The following is a 14,422-nucleotide window of genomic DNA, read 5'->3' as shown; positions in this document are numbered from 1 at the left end:
CTTGCCCGCCACCCTTCCCCCAGGGACCTTGCCCTATCACTAACCGTGTACCATCCTGCAGACGTGTCACATAGGAGGCTATCAATGCATGCTCATCAGGCAAGTGATTGGATACATCCTGGCTGTACTGTAACCTAGGAACAACGGAGGCAAAGACAGCAAGCACAACATAAACACATACAGAGGGAGAAATGAACAGGGGTTAATACAAAAGCCCAACTCAAAAAAACAAAGTGGAATAAAATGATTAACAAAAATGATAAAAATCAAATTAAAAAAACATACAACAACAACATCAGGGTGAGGAGTTAGCCTGGAGGAACAGTTTCCTATAAATAGCTCAAACCTAAGTGATCCTTTTGGGGACACTCTAGCAGCCACTTAACAGTGGTACTTTGGAGGACAAAATGCCACTGAGAGGAAATAATAATAGCCTTTGCTCACAAGCCTCATTTTCAGCCCTGTGCTCTTGTACTTAACCTGGTGGCGAAAGGCTAAGGGCAGTGGACCAGAGAACAGACTGGTGTTCATCCTCCTTCGAGTTTGCGCTTTAAGTCTATTTAAACACAGTATTAATTTCGGCTGGAGACAGAAGTCGAACATACTTGGCTTTAGCCTAAGTGCCTAGGCCTAAACCAACTTCTCCTTCATTTTACCCTTTGCCACATCTGATCTGTATGGGCAGGGTTTGTCTCTCTCTATTGCCGGACTGTACTTTCCAAGCGTTTGGTATAGTGCTCTGCACACAGTAAGCGCTCAGTAAATACGACTGGTCACCCCCCAATGCCACAGAGCCAGTGTGCAAGTTGAGGTGAGACTAATTCATAAGAGGCCACAAGTTTTATATTATAGAACAATTTTGGAGTTTGACCACCACCTCACCCATCAAAAAACAGCAATTGGACATCCCCCAAAGTCCTGCTGTTGCCTAATACAGTACTCTGCACAACTGTAGACACTTGAGAAAAGTTGCTGTGCTGCTGAAGTTGCCGATAAAGATGGGGGCAGACAAAGCGAGAATGGGGATCCCAACATGGAGAAGTCCACTAAGGGAGCACTTCAGGACCTGATTCAAAATTTGTCTCGGTTTTGATCTTGACACCGTACAGTTTGGGAAAAGGACCAGTTTCTCATTTGATCCATGATAAATATACTAAGGGCGAAGAGCAGCAGATGAATAGTTTGTGAGACAGGCCTGATCAGAGAATGGCTGCTCAATGATTGCAGTGGATGTTTAACAAAAAATACATGTCAGTATGGAACAAGAGCTGCTGGGAATCCTGCTTTGGTCTGCCTTGGGTTCATCATCACTGCTACCCATCGTCTCCAAAGCTCATGGTTAACTGCTTTTCCAGTTCATTCTGTAAGTGAAAGGACAAGTATAATTCTTCCAGGAGAAAACTAGTGCAGTTCTGACAAAAACTGCTTGGATTTAAGGCACTGAATGAGCTCCCTTTCTCCTACTTTACCCCTCAGTGCTCTCCTACCTCACCCCAACCTGCCCACTGGGTTCCCCAACCCCCTCTCTATACCTCCATCTTGTCTATCCAGCCACCACAATCCCTTGCCACATCCTCCCTCTGGCCTGGAATGTGTTTACCAACTCCCCTGTACTGTTCTCTCCCAGGTACTTGGTACAGTGTCCTGCACACAAGCACTCAAATACCATTGACTGATTAAAACTCCCTATCTGACAGACTACACTCTCTCCACCTTCAAAACCCTCCTAAAATCAGGAAGCCTTCCCCGACTAAGCCCTCATTACCCCTTCCTGCCTTCCCTTCTGTGTTGCCTCGATACTCGGATCTGTGCCCCCTAAGCACCCCACCTCCAACCCGCTCTTGACCCCACTTCCCCCTCCAGTTATCGCCCTATCTCCCTACTACCCTTCCTTTCCAAAATCCTAGAACGAGTCATCTACAATCGATGCTTAGAATTCCTTAACTCCCATTCTCTCCTAGACCCCCTCCAATCTGGCTTCCGTCCCCTCCACTCTACCGAGACTGCTCTCTCTAAGGTCACCCGTGACCTCCTTCTTGCCAAATCCAATGGCTCCTACTCCATTCTGATCCTCCTTGACTTCTCTGCTGCCTTTGACACTGTCGACCATCCCCTCCTCCTCCATACCTTATCTCACCTTGGCTTCACGGACTCTGTCCTCTCCTGGTTCTCCTCTTACCTCTCTGGCCAGTCATTCTCAGTCTCCTTCGCTGGCGCCTCCTCCTCGTCCCATCCTTTAACTGTTGGAGTTCCTCAAGGGTCAGTTCTTGGCCCTCTTCTGTTCTCCATTTACATTCACTCCCTCGGTGAACTCATTCGCTCTCACGGCTTTGACTACCATCTCTACGCAGATGACACGCAGATCTACATCTCCGCCCCTGTCCTCTCCCCCTCCCTTCAGACTCGCATCTCCTCCTGCCTCCGGGACGTCTCCACCTGGATGTCGGCCTGCCACCTAAAACTCAACATGAGCAAGACTGAGCTCCTCATCTTCCCTCCCAAACCCGGTCCTCTCCCAGACTTCTCCATCACCGTGGATGGCACGACCATCCTTCCCGTCTCTCGGGCCCGCGATCTCGGTGTCATCCTTGACTCGTCTCTCTCGTTCACCCCACGCATCCTATCCGTTACCGAGACCTGCCGGTTTCACCTCTACGATATCGCCAAGATCCGCCCTTTCCTCTCCACCCAAACGGCTACCTTACCGCTACGGGCTCTCGTTATATCCCGGCTAGACTACTGTGTCAGCCTTCTCTCTGACCTCCCTTCCTCCTCTCTCGCCCCGCTCCGGTCTATTCTTCACTCCGCTGCCCGGCTCATCTTCCTGCAGAAACGATCTGGGCATGTCACTCCCCTTCTTAAACAACTCCAGTGGTTGCCTATCAACCTCTGCTCCAAACAAAAACTCCTCACTCTAGGCTTCGAGGCTCTACATCACCTTGCCCCTTCCTACCTCTCCTCCCTTCTCTCTTTCTACCACCCACCCCGCACGCTCCGCTCCTCTGCCGCCCACCTCCTCACCGTCCCTCGGTCTCGCCTATCCCACCGTCGACCCCTGGGCCACGTCCTCCCGCGGTCCCGGAACGCCCTCCCTCCTCACCTCCGCCAAACTGATTCTCTTCCCCTCTTCAAAACCCTACTTAAAACTCACCTCCTCCAAGAGGCCTTCCCAGACTGAGCTCCTCTTCTCCCTCTGCCACCCCCCCCTTTTACCTCTCCGCAGCTAAACCCTCTTTTTCCCCTTTTCCCTCTGCTCCTCCACCTCTCCCTTCCCATCCCCACAGCACTGTACTCGTCCGCTCAACTATATATATTTCCGTTACCCTATTTATTTTGTTAATGAATTGTACATCGCCTTGATTCTATTTAGTTGCCACTATTTTTACGAGATGTTCTTCCCCTCGACTCTATTTATTGCCATTGTTCTTGTCTGTCCGTCTCCCCCGATTAGACTGTAAGCCCGTCAAACGACAGGGACTGTCTCTATCTGTTGCCGACTTGTTCATCCCAAGCGCTTAGTACAGTGCTCTGCACATAGTAAGCGCTCAATAAATACTATTGAATGAATGAATGAATGAACCCTACAGGACTCACGTACGTATCCTTATTCTAGGCAGTAAGCTCCTTTTTGGGATGGGGATTGTATACCCCAACTCGATTGTACTTTCCCAAGTGCTTACTACAGTACTCTGCACACAGTAAGTGCTCAGTAAATACTGCTGATTGATTGAAAGCCTCACATCAAAATGGTGGGTAGGGAAAAGGGGATTATACACACAAACCAATGCAGAGATTTACATTTTGTGATTATTATCTTCAGATCCTTTCTGCTGCTTGGCTTTCTGAATCTCAAAATGGTAAATTGGTAAAATCATCCCAAACATATTACTTGAAAAGTCCAATTTTACCAAAGTGACTATTTCAATGATACTAACTCTATTAAATAGTAGCTAACACCTAGCAGTGTTTTCGGTTGCAATCCCCCTGGGTCAGGAAACAATGTCAACCTTCTGTCCCTGAATTTGGAGACACTATACATTCTAAACTTCAAAGAGGTAGAAATAATTTCTTCCCTATAAAGGGACATAATGAAGCTACAAGAGGAGAAGTGATTTTTCTAAATCACAAAGTACAGTGGTGGAGAAGCCAACATTAAACCTCCAGTTCCTGGTCTCCCACATCTGCACTTTGCCTGCATGACGTAGTAATGTGGCTGGGTTTTGGAGTGCTAGTAATGCAACGATATGGGGAACGATAGAGTCAGCTGCAGATGAATCAGTAAGTTGTTTTGTTTTTTTAGAAGGGGAATCAAACAGCCACTTGCCTTTCAAAGGAAATAGGATACCTGTCTTGTCTTCTATGGATTCTGCTTTCCAAGGCCCTGAAATTGTCTCTGAAGCAATAGGCCCACACCTGCATGCCTAAGGCATCAGTTATTAAAAAGGCTCCTCACTCTGAGTGGAACTGGACAAAAGCTGAGCTCAGCAATCACAGAAGACCATATTTAAGCTGCACTTGAGTGGGGCTGAAACATATGAGCTGGAGAAAGATTTTTTTACAGCTTTTTTACTCCTGCTAGCACTAAACAGCCCCTCAGAGATCCCTAAATCCTTATTATTAGGGCCACAGAACTTCCCCAACTGTCTGGCTATAATCACAATGAGGTCATCTGATAGTTATCCCTTAACACCCGGGACAGGGACTATGTCTACCCTGATTGTATTTTAACCATCCCAGCTCTCAGCTTAGTACAATGTTTAGAATGCCTGTAACAAAACCCACAATTATTATTACAATTACTATTACCTGAAAAATCCTCCAGAATCAATCGTACTTAGTGAGCACTTACTGTATGCACAGCACTCTACTAAGCATTTGGTAACAAAGTTGGTCGACATCCCCTGGCCACAAGGAGCTTACCATCTAGAGGGGGAGGCAGGCGAGGACAGGTGGCATAAGAAAGGGAAATAGTAGCTCTCTCCTTTCATTCCTTAAACTAACTGTGCCTTGGTCAGTCCAGTATGAGTGAGTCCAATCTCCTCCTGAAGTGCAAGAGCACTGAGCCAGTTTTGCAACAGGTAAACTGTCCATCGTCACAGAACCCCTTTAGTACTTACTTCTCTAATTCTGTGGTATTGTACTCTCCCAAGTGTTTAGTTTAGTGCTCTGCACACAGTAAGTGCTCAGGAAATACCAATGACTTCATCTATGAACCAAATGATTCATCTACGGTCCTGTGAGATAGGTCACCATAGCTTCTGAGAGAAGGAGAAAGAGATCAGAGGCAGACTATCTGACTCATCACCCGGAAAAAGTCAATTATGAAGTAGTTCTTTTACCTAGATCAACCATCTTTGGCCTCCTCAGATTGATGTAAAGAGCTAGAGAAATTCTATCACTGGGGCTTCTCAGTATGGGCCCAGGACTTGGAAGTCACGAGGTTTAGCTAATTTCATGTGTTTTGCAGATGGTGCCTAATTGGGAAGGGAGAATACAGGAGGCTGCTGAGCACTTAATGCCGGATTTGTTGTGAACTGAAACACTAGACTGGCTAAGGCGTTTGACAAAGCCAGGATCACTGGACTGGCCAGAACATTTCTGGACCACTCAGGCCACGGTACTTCTTGAACACAATAGCCGTACTCTAGGTATAGCTAATGTCATAGCCATCCCTGAAGAGAGCTATTTTCTTTTGCACAAACAACTCTGGAGATCCTTTCTCTTTAATTAACATTTTAACCTGTTTTGGAGGTAGAGGCCATTATTAGCCTTGGAATTCAGGGTTCCTTTCTGATTTCCAGGCTGATGGATTATTGTATAATTCTGGCAAATGCAGCACCGCTTCCCTTTAACCTGCACATGTTTCCCCCATAAAACCCTTGGTTGGAATGCTTTTTCAGATCCTCTGTGGGGTGATATCACTTATTGCAATAGAACCACTCTCTAAAAAATCTAAAAGCATGTTCTTGAACAATGTTTAAATTAAAGTCCAAGAGTCAGGCTAAAGAACAAACAAAAAAAAACTCCCTAAAATAGCAGCCCCTTCGAGGTCCTGGGCCCCATTCATCATCTGGAAATCACCAGGAAACTTCTTGGTGCTGGATATGATTAGATGTCCTCTACCGTACTGTCCACCTTCTTAAAGACCTTATCCACAACATCTAATCCCAAAGAGAACAACTTAGCATGAGGCTCTGGCCCCAAATAAATTTATCCCGTCTTTGGTGGAAAAAAATCCAGATGTTTTCATTTTAACATTTGTGTTCATAAACCTTCTCCTCTGCTCTGCATGTTGTTTAATTATGAAACAGACTGCGTGCGTTGGGGAAGTGAGTAATGAGAGAATAACTTTGAAACGTCATTTTTGAGGTTCTCCTGAAGTTGTCCCGAGGAAAAATGGAGCGGAGGCAGATTGAAGACTTTCAGAGAACGAGTTCTCCTTCCACTAGCCACACTGGTTCTCAGAGACCACAAAGGCTTTTTTTTGTCTTCCCCCCAAAATACTCTCCACCCATTTGGGTTCAGCTACAGCCCAGATTTTACATAAGCTATCTTATGTGTATCCTGCTCAAAAATTAGTCTATGAAAACCTTTTATTTTGGCCAAATTTTTACAGTACAGTGCTCTGTAGAGTAAGAGCTCAATATTTACCACTGACTGATTTAGTCTGTAACCCAAAGCATAAAGGTGCAGTTTCATTTCAAAATATATTTAATCTTTATACCTGGCATCCTATTTATAAATTACAAATCTTATATGGGATTTATGATGAATTCCAGCTTTTTCAACCTGCCTTGGCTTGTCATGCATCTTTCCTAATTCTCTCTTGTTGCAATATAAACCTATTTCTTCTAAGACAAGGAAAATTACTGGTCAATTTCCTCTTTAGAAAAAAATTATATTCTTGAAGTTAACCCTTGGCTTTTTTTCTCTGGGTCAAACAAACCCATAACACAAAAACAATTGTATTGTCGACCTCTGGACCCTCTACATTTTCTCTACATTCTTTTTAAAATGCAGTACCTTAAACCAGACATGATACTCCAATAAAGATTCAATGCATACAAAAGAAACTACAAGCTCTATTTTCTGGTTCTTGCCTGTCATATTCCTCCTATACACTGCAGCAAGTTTACCATTCCTTAACAATATTCAGCCACGACTCCCAAATTTTTGTCTTGCATACCCGCACCACGATAGTATTTATCTATCCTGTAAAAGCATCGTTTGTTTTTTAGTTCTTAAATATATCACGCTGCATTTGATCATCTGTTTTGATCATTTTTCTAATTCATTGAGGTCACTTTGAATTCTGTTATCTCCTGGGCGAACTGCTATTCTCTGCAAGTTCCCTTTGACCAGGCAATAATGATGTGGCCTAGTGGAAAGAGCATGGGTCCGAGAGCCAGGAGACCTGCATCTGAATCTCAGTTTCTGCCATATGCCACAACATTCTGGTGCCTCAGCTTCCTCAAAATTAAAAGAGTGATAAGATCTATGCTGAGATCCAATGTAGGAGTGTGCTCAGCCCTACACTGTGGTGACTAAGGGAGCTTCTTAGAACTCTCCAGGATGATTTTTTCTTCCTAGTTCTTTGCTTCCCTCCAAATCTGCCTATGGCTGGATGTATTTCTTTTTCCTTTCAGCCAGAGCATAATGTTATCCACGAATTCAAGACACCAGATAGCTTTAAAACACAATCTGAGGAAATAGTATACATAACCTTGAAACTAAGATAAGAGAGATAGCTACTACTTTGCAATTTCTAGCTCACCCTTCTGACTTGTTTTCCGTCCTTGGACACAATTCTATCCTGGTTCTATTCCTGCTTGCTAACAACTTCTACTTTGTTTCCTTTGCTGGCTCCTCTTCCTCTATATACTTAATACTTATCCTCTTCCTCTTAATACTACAAAGTGTATTAAGGTTCTTCTTAATTTGTACATCAGTTCTTGGGGAGCTCATCCAGTTGCAGTCTGCATCTCTACGAAGTCACTCATGAATGTATATGTGTATATACACATTTCTGGTTCTGACCACTTACCTGTTCATTACTTTCATGTCTCAGCGGGAACACAACTAGCAGGGATGAGAAAGTACTAGTGGCATTTTGCAAACCACTATCATGCAGAGAAGCAGTGTGGCTTAGTGGAAAGAGCCCGGGCTTGGGAGTCAGAGGTTGTGGGTTCTAATCCCAACTCTGGCACTTAGCAGCTGTGTGACTTTGGGCAAGTCACTTAACTTCGCTGTGCCTCCGTTACCTCATCTGTAAAATGGGGATTAAGACTGTGAGCCCCATGTGGGACAACCTAATTACCTTAAATCTACCCCAGTGCTTAGTACAGGGCTTGGCACATAGCAAGCACTTAACACATATCATTACTATTATTATTATTCCTTGCTTATTACTGCCAATATCACTATTAACGTCCTTGTTCCACATGCTAATCATCTGAGAATCTTCTCTCTCTCTGTTGTCATTTGGGCATTTGGTATTCGCTCCACCCTCGGCCTTACAACGCTTACGCATATATCTATAATTTATATTATAAATTATTTATATTAATGTCTGTCTTCCTAATCTAGACTGTAAGCTCGCTGCGGGCTGGGACCAAGTCTACTAACTCTGTTTTTTGTACTCTCCCAAGTGCTTAGTACAGTGCTCTGCACACAACAAGCACTGAATAAATACTGTTGTTGATGATGGTTATCCATAAACAATCCACCACTAAATTCTTTCAATTCATCTCCAGCAATGGTCCCATTATATGCCATTCCTTCCATTACAGCTCTAATAGCCTCCTTAGTGGCTATCCAAACTCCTTTCTATCAAACACAGCACTAAGAATCATCTTTCTCAAGAGTCAGTTAGATCATTTGACTGCTTCCTCAAAAGCCTTCATATTAAATAAAAACTTCTGGCCACAGACTTCAAGGCTGGCTCTTCTGTTCCTAATTGTTCCCTTCTCCTATTTCACCGAAGTTTTGCTCCAAGTTCTGTCCATATAAATCCAAACCCAACTTCCTCATCTCTGAATCACCACGCAGGCGACTTACTATCCCTGTCTAAAAAACCCTCTCTTCTCTTCATTTTATCCTTTTTATAAAATTCTGAAAGAAGCCTTCCCAGATTAAGCCTCCCAATACTGACCATGTCATCCACACCTGCTGCTTTAGCCTTAGCCTTGTCACAGAAAATCTTGGCTATGTTTCTGATATTTGTTCTCTTAAGTTTTATGATTCTGGCACTTGCACTTTATAAAAAATCTAATTTTATCTTTGCATTTTTGTGATTTATGCCATATTTTCCACTAGATTACTAGCTAGCACAGGGTCAGGGACCGGGCTCTACTTTGCTTTTGAAATTCCCCACCATATTTTCTAGCATGACTGAAAAGCATTCATACGCTTGTTGTTGATGACAATGGTCTGTTTTCATTCATTCATTCAAATGTATTTATTGAGTGCTCACTGTGTGCAAATCACCATATTTAAGTGCTGGAAGAGTACAATATAACAATAAACAGACATATTCCTTGCCCACAATGATCTTACATGGCCTGTTCCTTAAGACACAACATGCCTTGGGGTTTTCTAAAGGACTGGAAACTAATCCTGACTCGGTCATTTGCTTTCATTGGTTTTGGGCAAATTGCTTAAATTCTTTGGACCTCAATTTTTTCAACTACGAAATGGGTACCAACTCATCTCCAGTGAGATATATGGGGGTGTGTACACACACACACACACACACACACACACACACACACACATACATACAGTTGTATGGGGTGGCACCAAGAGCAAGATGAACAGGTGAATAGCATGGTGCTATTTAAAGCAAGTTAAATGGATACAGTTTCCTACTCCAGGCATTTACAGTCACTCCTGGCCCAGAGATCTTCCTCTTTTGGACTTCAAAGTGTGGGGTCAAGTGGGGTCAGGGTGTGGGGAGACCGGGGAGCATAGCCTGAGGGCTGGGGCTACCTTCAGTCATCCAGGCTGGCACCACAGAGAAGGGATAGGAGATTGGGATGGCCTGGCAAGGAAGGCTTGGATTGGAGTAGTGAGGTGAAGAGAAATTGAATTTTTACCATCTACTGTTTTTGATGTTTCCTGTTTTTTCCCTGGGTACGTGTGTGTTTGACAGTCTGCATCCCCTTTGCAGATTTTGAGCTGGATTAGGGTCAAGAACTGTATCCGAATGGATTCACCCATGCACTTATATTAGTGCTCTGCATACTATAATCTTGTATGGAGCAAATGGAAAGCAAGTAATAAATACCATAACTGTCACTATTACTGTGAATACTTAATAAATGTTGCAATATAACTGAATTTAATTTAGGACAGATGCAGACAGAAACAACATACCTATACCAGAGCAAAAACATAAAGATTTGAGAGAATTGCTCTTTAACTGTGGTGTGCAACTTCAAAAGCCCTCCAATCTTAAATGACCTCAGTCACAAATATTTTTTGAAAAAGCAAGGGTGATGAGCTCCTCTCTGCCTTCTGCACTTACCACAGTACAGAAAATGGCCTACACGACTTAAGGAAGACTGCGCAAATCAGCCGCACCAGCTGCTGGAAGTAGCAGAATGACTTTTCATATTGTAGCCACAGGCCTCGCCAAGGAATAAATGGGTTTTCTCTTTCCCAGAACGACTGCTGTTGCTGATACGGAATCTCTCTTAGCTGGGGGAGGGTATACTTTTGCTGTAATTTTTAATGATTCACTGATCTTCCCACACAGAAGAGACGATAAAAGTCAAGTATTTGGAAGATGTATCTCATCTGACATTGGTAGTACACTTAGGGCAAATCTTTAAAATAATTCTAAATCTTTCCCAAGCCCCAGATCTTGTACTTCCTGTTTAGAAGAGCGCAGTCGTGTGTTTTTTTTAAAACCCAAACATTCCCGGGTCACAGTTTTAATACTAGAGAGTACGACTCACTTACTGGTTTGCAGACTCATGCAAGACAGGTAAGAAAACAGGGCCCTTCTCTGGCATCTGCAGTGATCATTTGGGGAGAAGAATCCTTTCTCCAAGAACACCCCAGGCAGCCTTCCAATTCTCTGAGGCACTGAATTCAGGCAGCAATTCCATGCTTCCTTGTCCTCAGTGGGAACTGCTGAAATGGGCTCTGTGCCTAGTGAAGGCGTTATGCCCTTCATTTGTTGTGAGTTTCTAGGCACTATCTTTCTAAGTTATCTTACCAGTGGAGACAATGTAGGGTTGGACGATAGGGTATCGTGCATGCCTTCTGGGCCAGGTCTTACCGGGTCAGAAGCTCCTTTTAAGTAGGGGCTACGTCGCTCTTGCCCTTTCGAATGTCACGCTGTGTGCCTAGAGTAATGGGGGTGACGTCATGGGCATAAACCAGCCCTGATTTTAAATAGAGTTTGCTTCATAATGGCAGCCTCTTTGGACTTTTATGTCTGTTACACCATGGGAAGCCCTGGCATTGATTCCCTTCTACCCAGAATTATTTGGGAAATCAGGATATAGTTGGAAAAGGAACCCTCCAGTTTGCCCCAAAGCTTGAAACTGGCTTGGGGGGTGGGGAGGGTACGCATGGTGATGAGGTAGAAGCTTGGATGTCTTTCCAGAGTCTTTGCCTTGGACAGACTCTGCTTGCGCACACTCTGAAAAAAAAAAAAGATCTGGCTCCCATTAAGCCAGCAGATGTTCTTTACTTTAATGGGAAATTTTCTTTCCTCTTCAGTTGTCAACACCAGGAGAGTGGGTGAGGAACAGGGTTCTGGAGTCTCCCTTGTTCACTGTGATCTCTTAGGGACCAGCTTCCTCTAGGGAGAGGGGGATTTTTCAGAACTTGATGAAAATGGACATTCAAGTTCTGTACTTCTACACAAACACTGCCAATTCCATGAACTTTTGGCTCTAAAGAGAAAATATCCCTGTTGGAGCTTCAAAGGAGGACGCACCTGGGTGTCACATCTTGCCTGGCCAGTTTTGTGCCTACTGACCTTATTTACGTGATCCCAAAGGGAAGGGCTGTCCCTAAATCGCTCCCCAAAACCGATTCTTTTTCACTTTTTCCCTTTTCCTCCTCTTTTTCCCTATGACTGCCTGGGTTCTTCCTTCCTGGTATGTGGCTGGCAAGCAGATCAACTTAATACATTCTAGCAATAATTCTCAGCACTCCATTCTGGGGATTTACTGGAAAAATGCCTTGCAGTCTTACTGCTTGTGAGATAATCAGGGATCTGGACAAAAATTAAAAAAAAAAATGCAGCGTCTGTTTGTAACACATTAAAATATTACATAGCCAAGGACTTGGTAAGAGAGGAAGGTTCACCATGAAGTCTGAAATGAAAAGTCTGTTTGCACTTAGGATCAGGCACACTTGCTCCAGGTTTCCCTTGAAAATTCACTTTTTTTTTTGGATACTCTCAACCTGACACATTCTAACTTTAAAAGTCCTTCCTCAGGAGAGGCAGAAAATTGAACAACTTGGGGTTGTAAAAACTGGGACTCTGGAACTGGAGTTTCAGTCTCAGTTCTGCTCTTGATTTGCTGAGTGGCCCTGAGCAATGTTGTTCTTCTTGCCCCTCAGTTTTCCATCTGAAAATCACCCGTTTCCTCCTTCCCTAAAGTGAGGACTTGTCAAACAATACTGTCTTATAAAAACATTGTGATTTGGATCTTAAGTTAACAATATAATCCCTTTCCCTGTTTTCTCAAATCACCTCCTGGGGACCCACATTCCTCCGGCCACCATTTTGAAAGGTTTAGTACTTCACAGAGTGAACTTAGAAAGAAGATGAAGCTGTAAACAGCCCTGTCTAAATGATCTCTGCCCAAGGATTGGCTCTTGTGGGAACAACTAGACAGCTTGCTAGATTTATCTACCTCTCTTTCGCACGTTATGTAGCTGGAGACATAGGAAATGTCCTCCCTTGATTTATTAATGGCAAATTGTGAGTCTGCAAGAAAACGTGAATCACACTCCTATATGATATTTCTACATAAATTCATTCAATCAATCTTCCTTCTGCTCCCTGGAGGCTACCTTTGAGGAGCAATTCAGCAGTGAGACATGCAAATCTCTCTCTACCCTTGATTCTCCATATTCCAAAACATGTGGAGGTCCTGAAACAGATAGGCACCTTTGATTCCTGCTAATTTAGTGAGCTGAAACAAATCCTAAGGATGACTTTCAAAACAGCAAAAAACAAACAAAAAAACATAAGTGGAAACCAGCCTAGAAAATGTGGTTTTAATTACATTGTTATTTTTTTATTCTTTACTGAGTCTAAAGACAAATTGTAGCATGCTGAGCACTAGGGAGATGACTGGTGGGGTGGCACAGAATTTTATTGCAAAGTTTCAAATCCTAACATCTTCATTAAGGATCTGAGAAGAAAGGGTGAATAGCCTGATAATTAAATTTACACACAATACTTAATTTGAATGTGTCCTAAATACCCTTAGGAGAAGAAACAGAGAGGCCCAGGGAAACTGGGCCAGAAATAACAAAATAACACAACACAACCTGGGGAAATGAAACTAGCCTGAAATAATAGAATTAGAAACACAAGTCACTAGAAAGTAGAAGGCTTGAAAAGAGGCAAATTCAGGGAACCACAGTAGAGAGGGTGGAAAGCAAGACTGCTCTACAGCCCTTCTGGATAATGAGTAGACTGAAGACACAACACAAAAAACAAAAGGAAAGAAAGTTAATCATCTGTGCCAAAAGAGAGGTATTGAGAATTTACTCTAAGCTACCCACCTCAAGAACTAGATGCTATCAGTATATTTCATTCCACAACATTTGCTGACCAAATCATGGTGTTCTGGGTATCAAGGGGCATGAGACAGCAAGATAGGTGAGCCCCACACCTTCAGAATACTGAGGGGGAAAAAGTCCAGAAGTTTCTACAGCAGGAAGCAGTTCGCTCCTTAGTACCCCAAGATCAAAGGGAAAACTCATTCACAAAGGATGCCAATCACTCCCCTGATGATTCCAGTTGAAGCCTAGGCTAATTTAAGTGGAGGACTGAGGCAAGGTGGAGAGGGTTGACTAGGGGAGAAGACTCCATGAGGACCAGCTATGAGAAAAGACAAGGCTTATGTCTTAGCGATTGGAGAGAAAAGACCTGGGAGGGAGTATTCCACTGCTGGGTGGACAAGTAGAGGGCTTAAGAAGCCAAGGTCCAGACAAAGTGGTCCAAGTCAGCAGGGAGAACTGCCCAGGAAGAGCTACGGCTGGGAGAGCCACAAAAGAGCTAAAGAGAAATGCTGTGGCTTTTAGGGATGGCCAAGTCAATAATACGTTTAGAAAAGGGATAATAATTATGGCATTTGTTAAGCGCTTACTATGCTCTAAGTGCTAGGGTGGGTATAATGTTATGAAATCGGACACGACCCCCGTCCCAAACAAAGTTCACAAGCAG

The 14,422-nt window shown here is 43.6% G+C and overlaps 1 protein-coding gene across 6 annotated transcripts in view; it reads right to left on the bottom strand.

Moving 5' to 3' along the window:
- Positions 1-14,422, bottom strand: part of DTNB (dystrobrevin beta) — a 217,177-nt gene that overhangs the window by 62,826 nt on the left and 139,929 nt on the right. For 4 of the 6 annotated variants that reach the window (XR_005660349.1, XR_005660347.1, XR_003761973.2 and 1 more), the window contains one exon: positions 45-134. The exons of the other annotated variants lie outside the window; for them this stretch is intronic. Coding sequence is in view for 1 of the 4 variants with exons in the window: in XM_039913078.1 (XP_039769012.1) it covers positions 45-134 (90 nt within the window). In the remaining 3 variants the exon portion in view is untranslated. The remainder of the gene's footprint in view (positions 1-44; positions 135-14,422) is intronic. 6 annotated transcript variants of the gene reach the window in all.

This window comes from Ornithorhynchus anatinus, chromosome 9 (assembly GCF_004115215.2).
Source record: "Ornithorhynchus anatinus isolate Pmale09 chromosome 9, mOrnAna1.pri.v4, whole genome shotgun sequence".
NCBI lineage: Eukaryota > Metazoa > Chordata > Mammalia > Monotremata > Ornithorhynchidae > Ornithorhynchus > Ornithorhynchus anatinus.
Note: the sequence above shows the minus strand (reverse complement) of the source record. Positions and strands in the feature narration are given on the sequence as shown.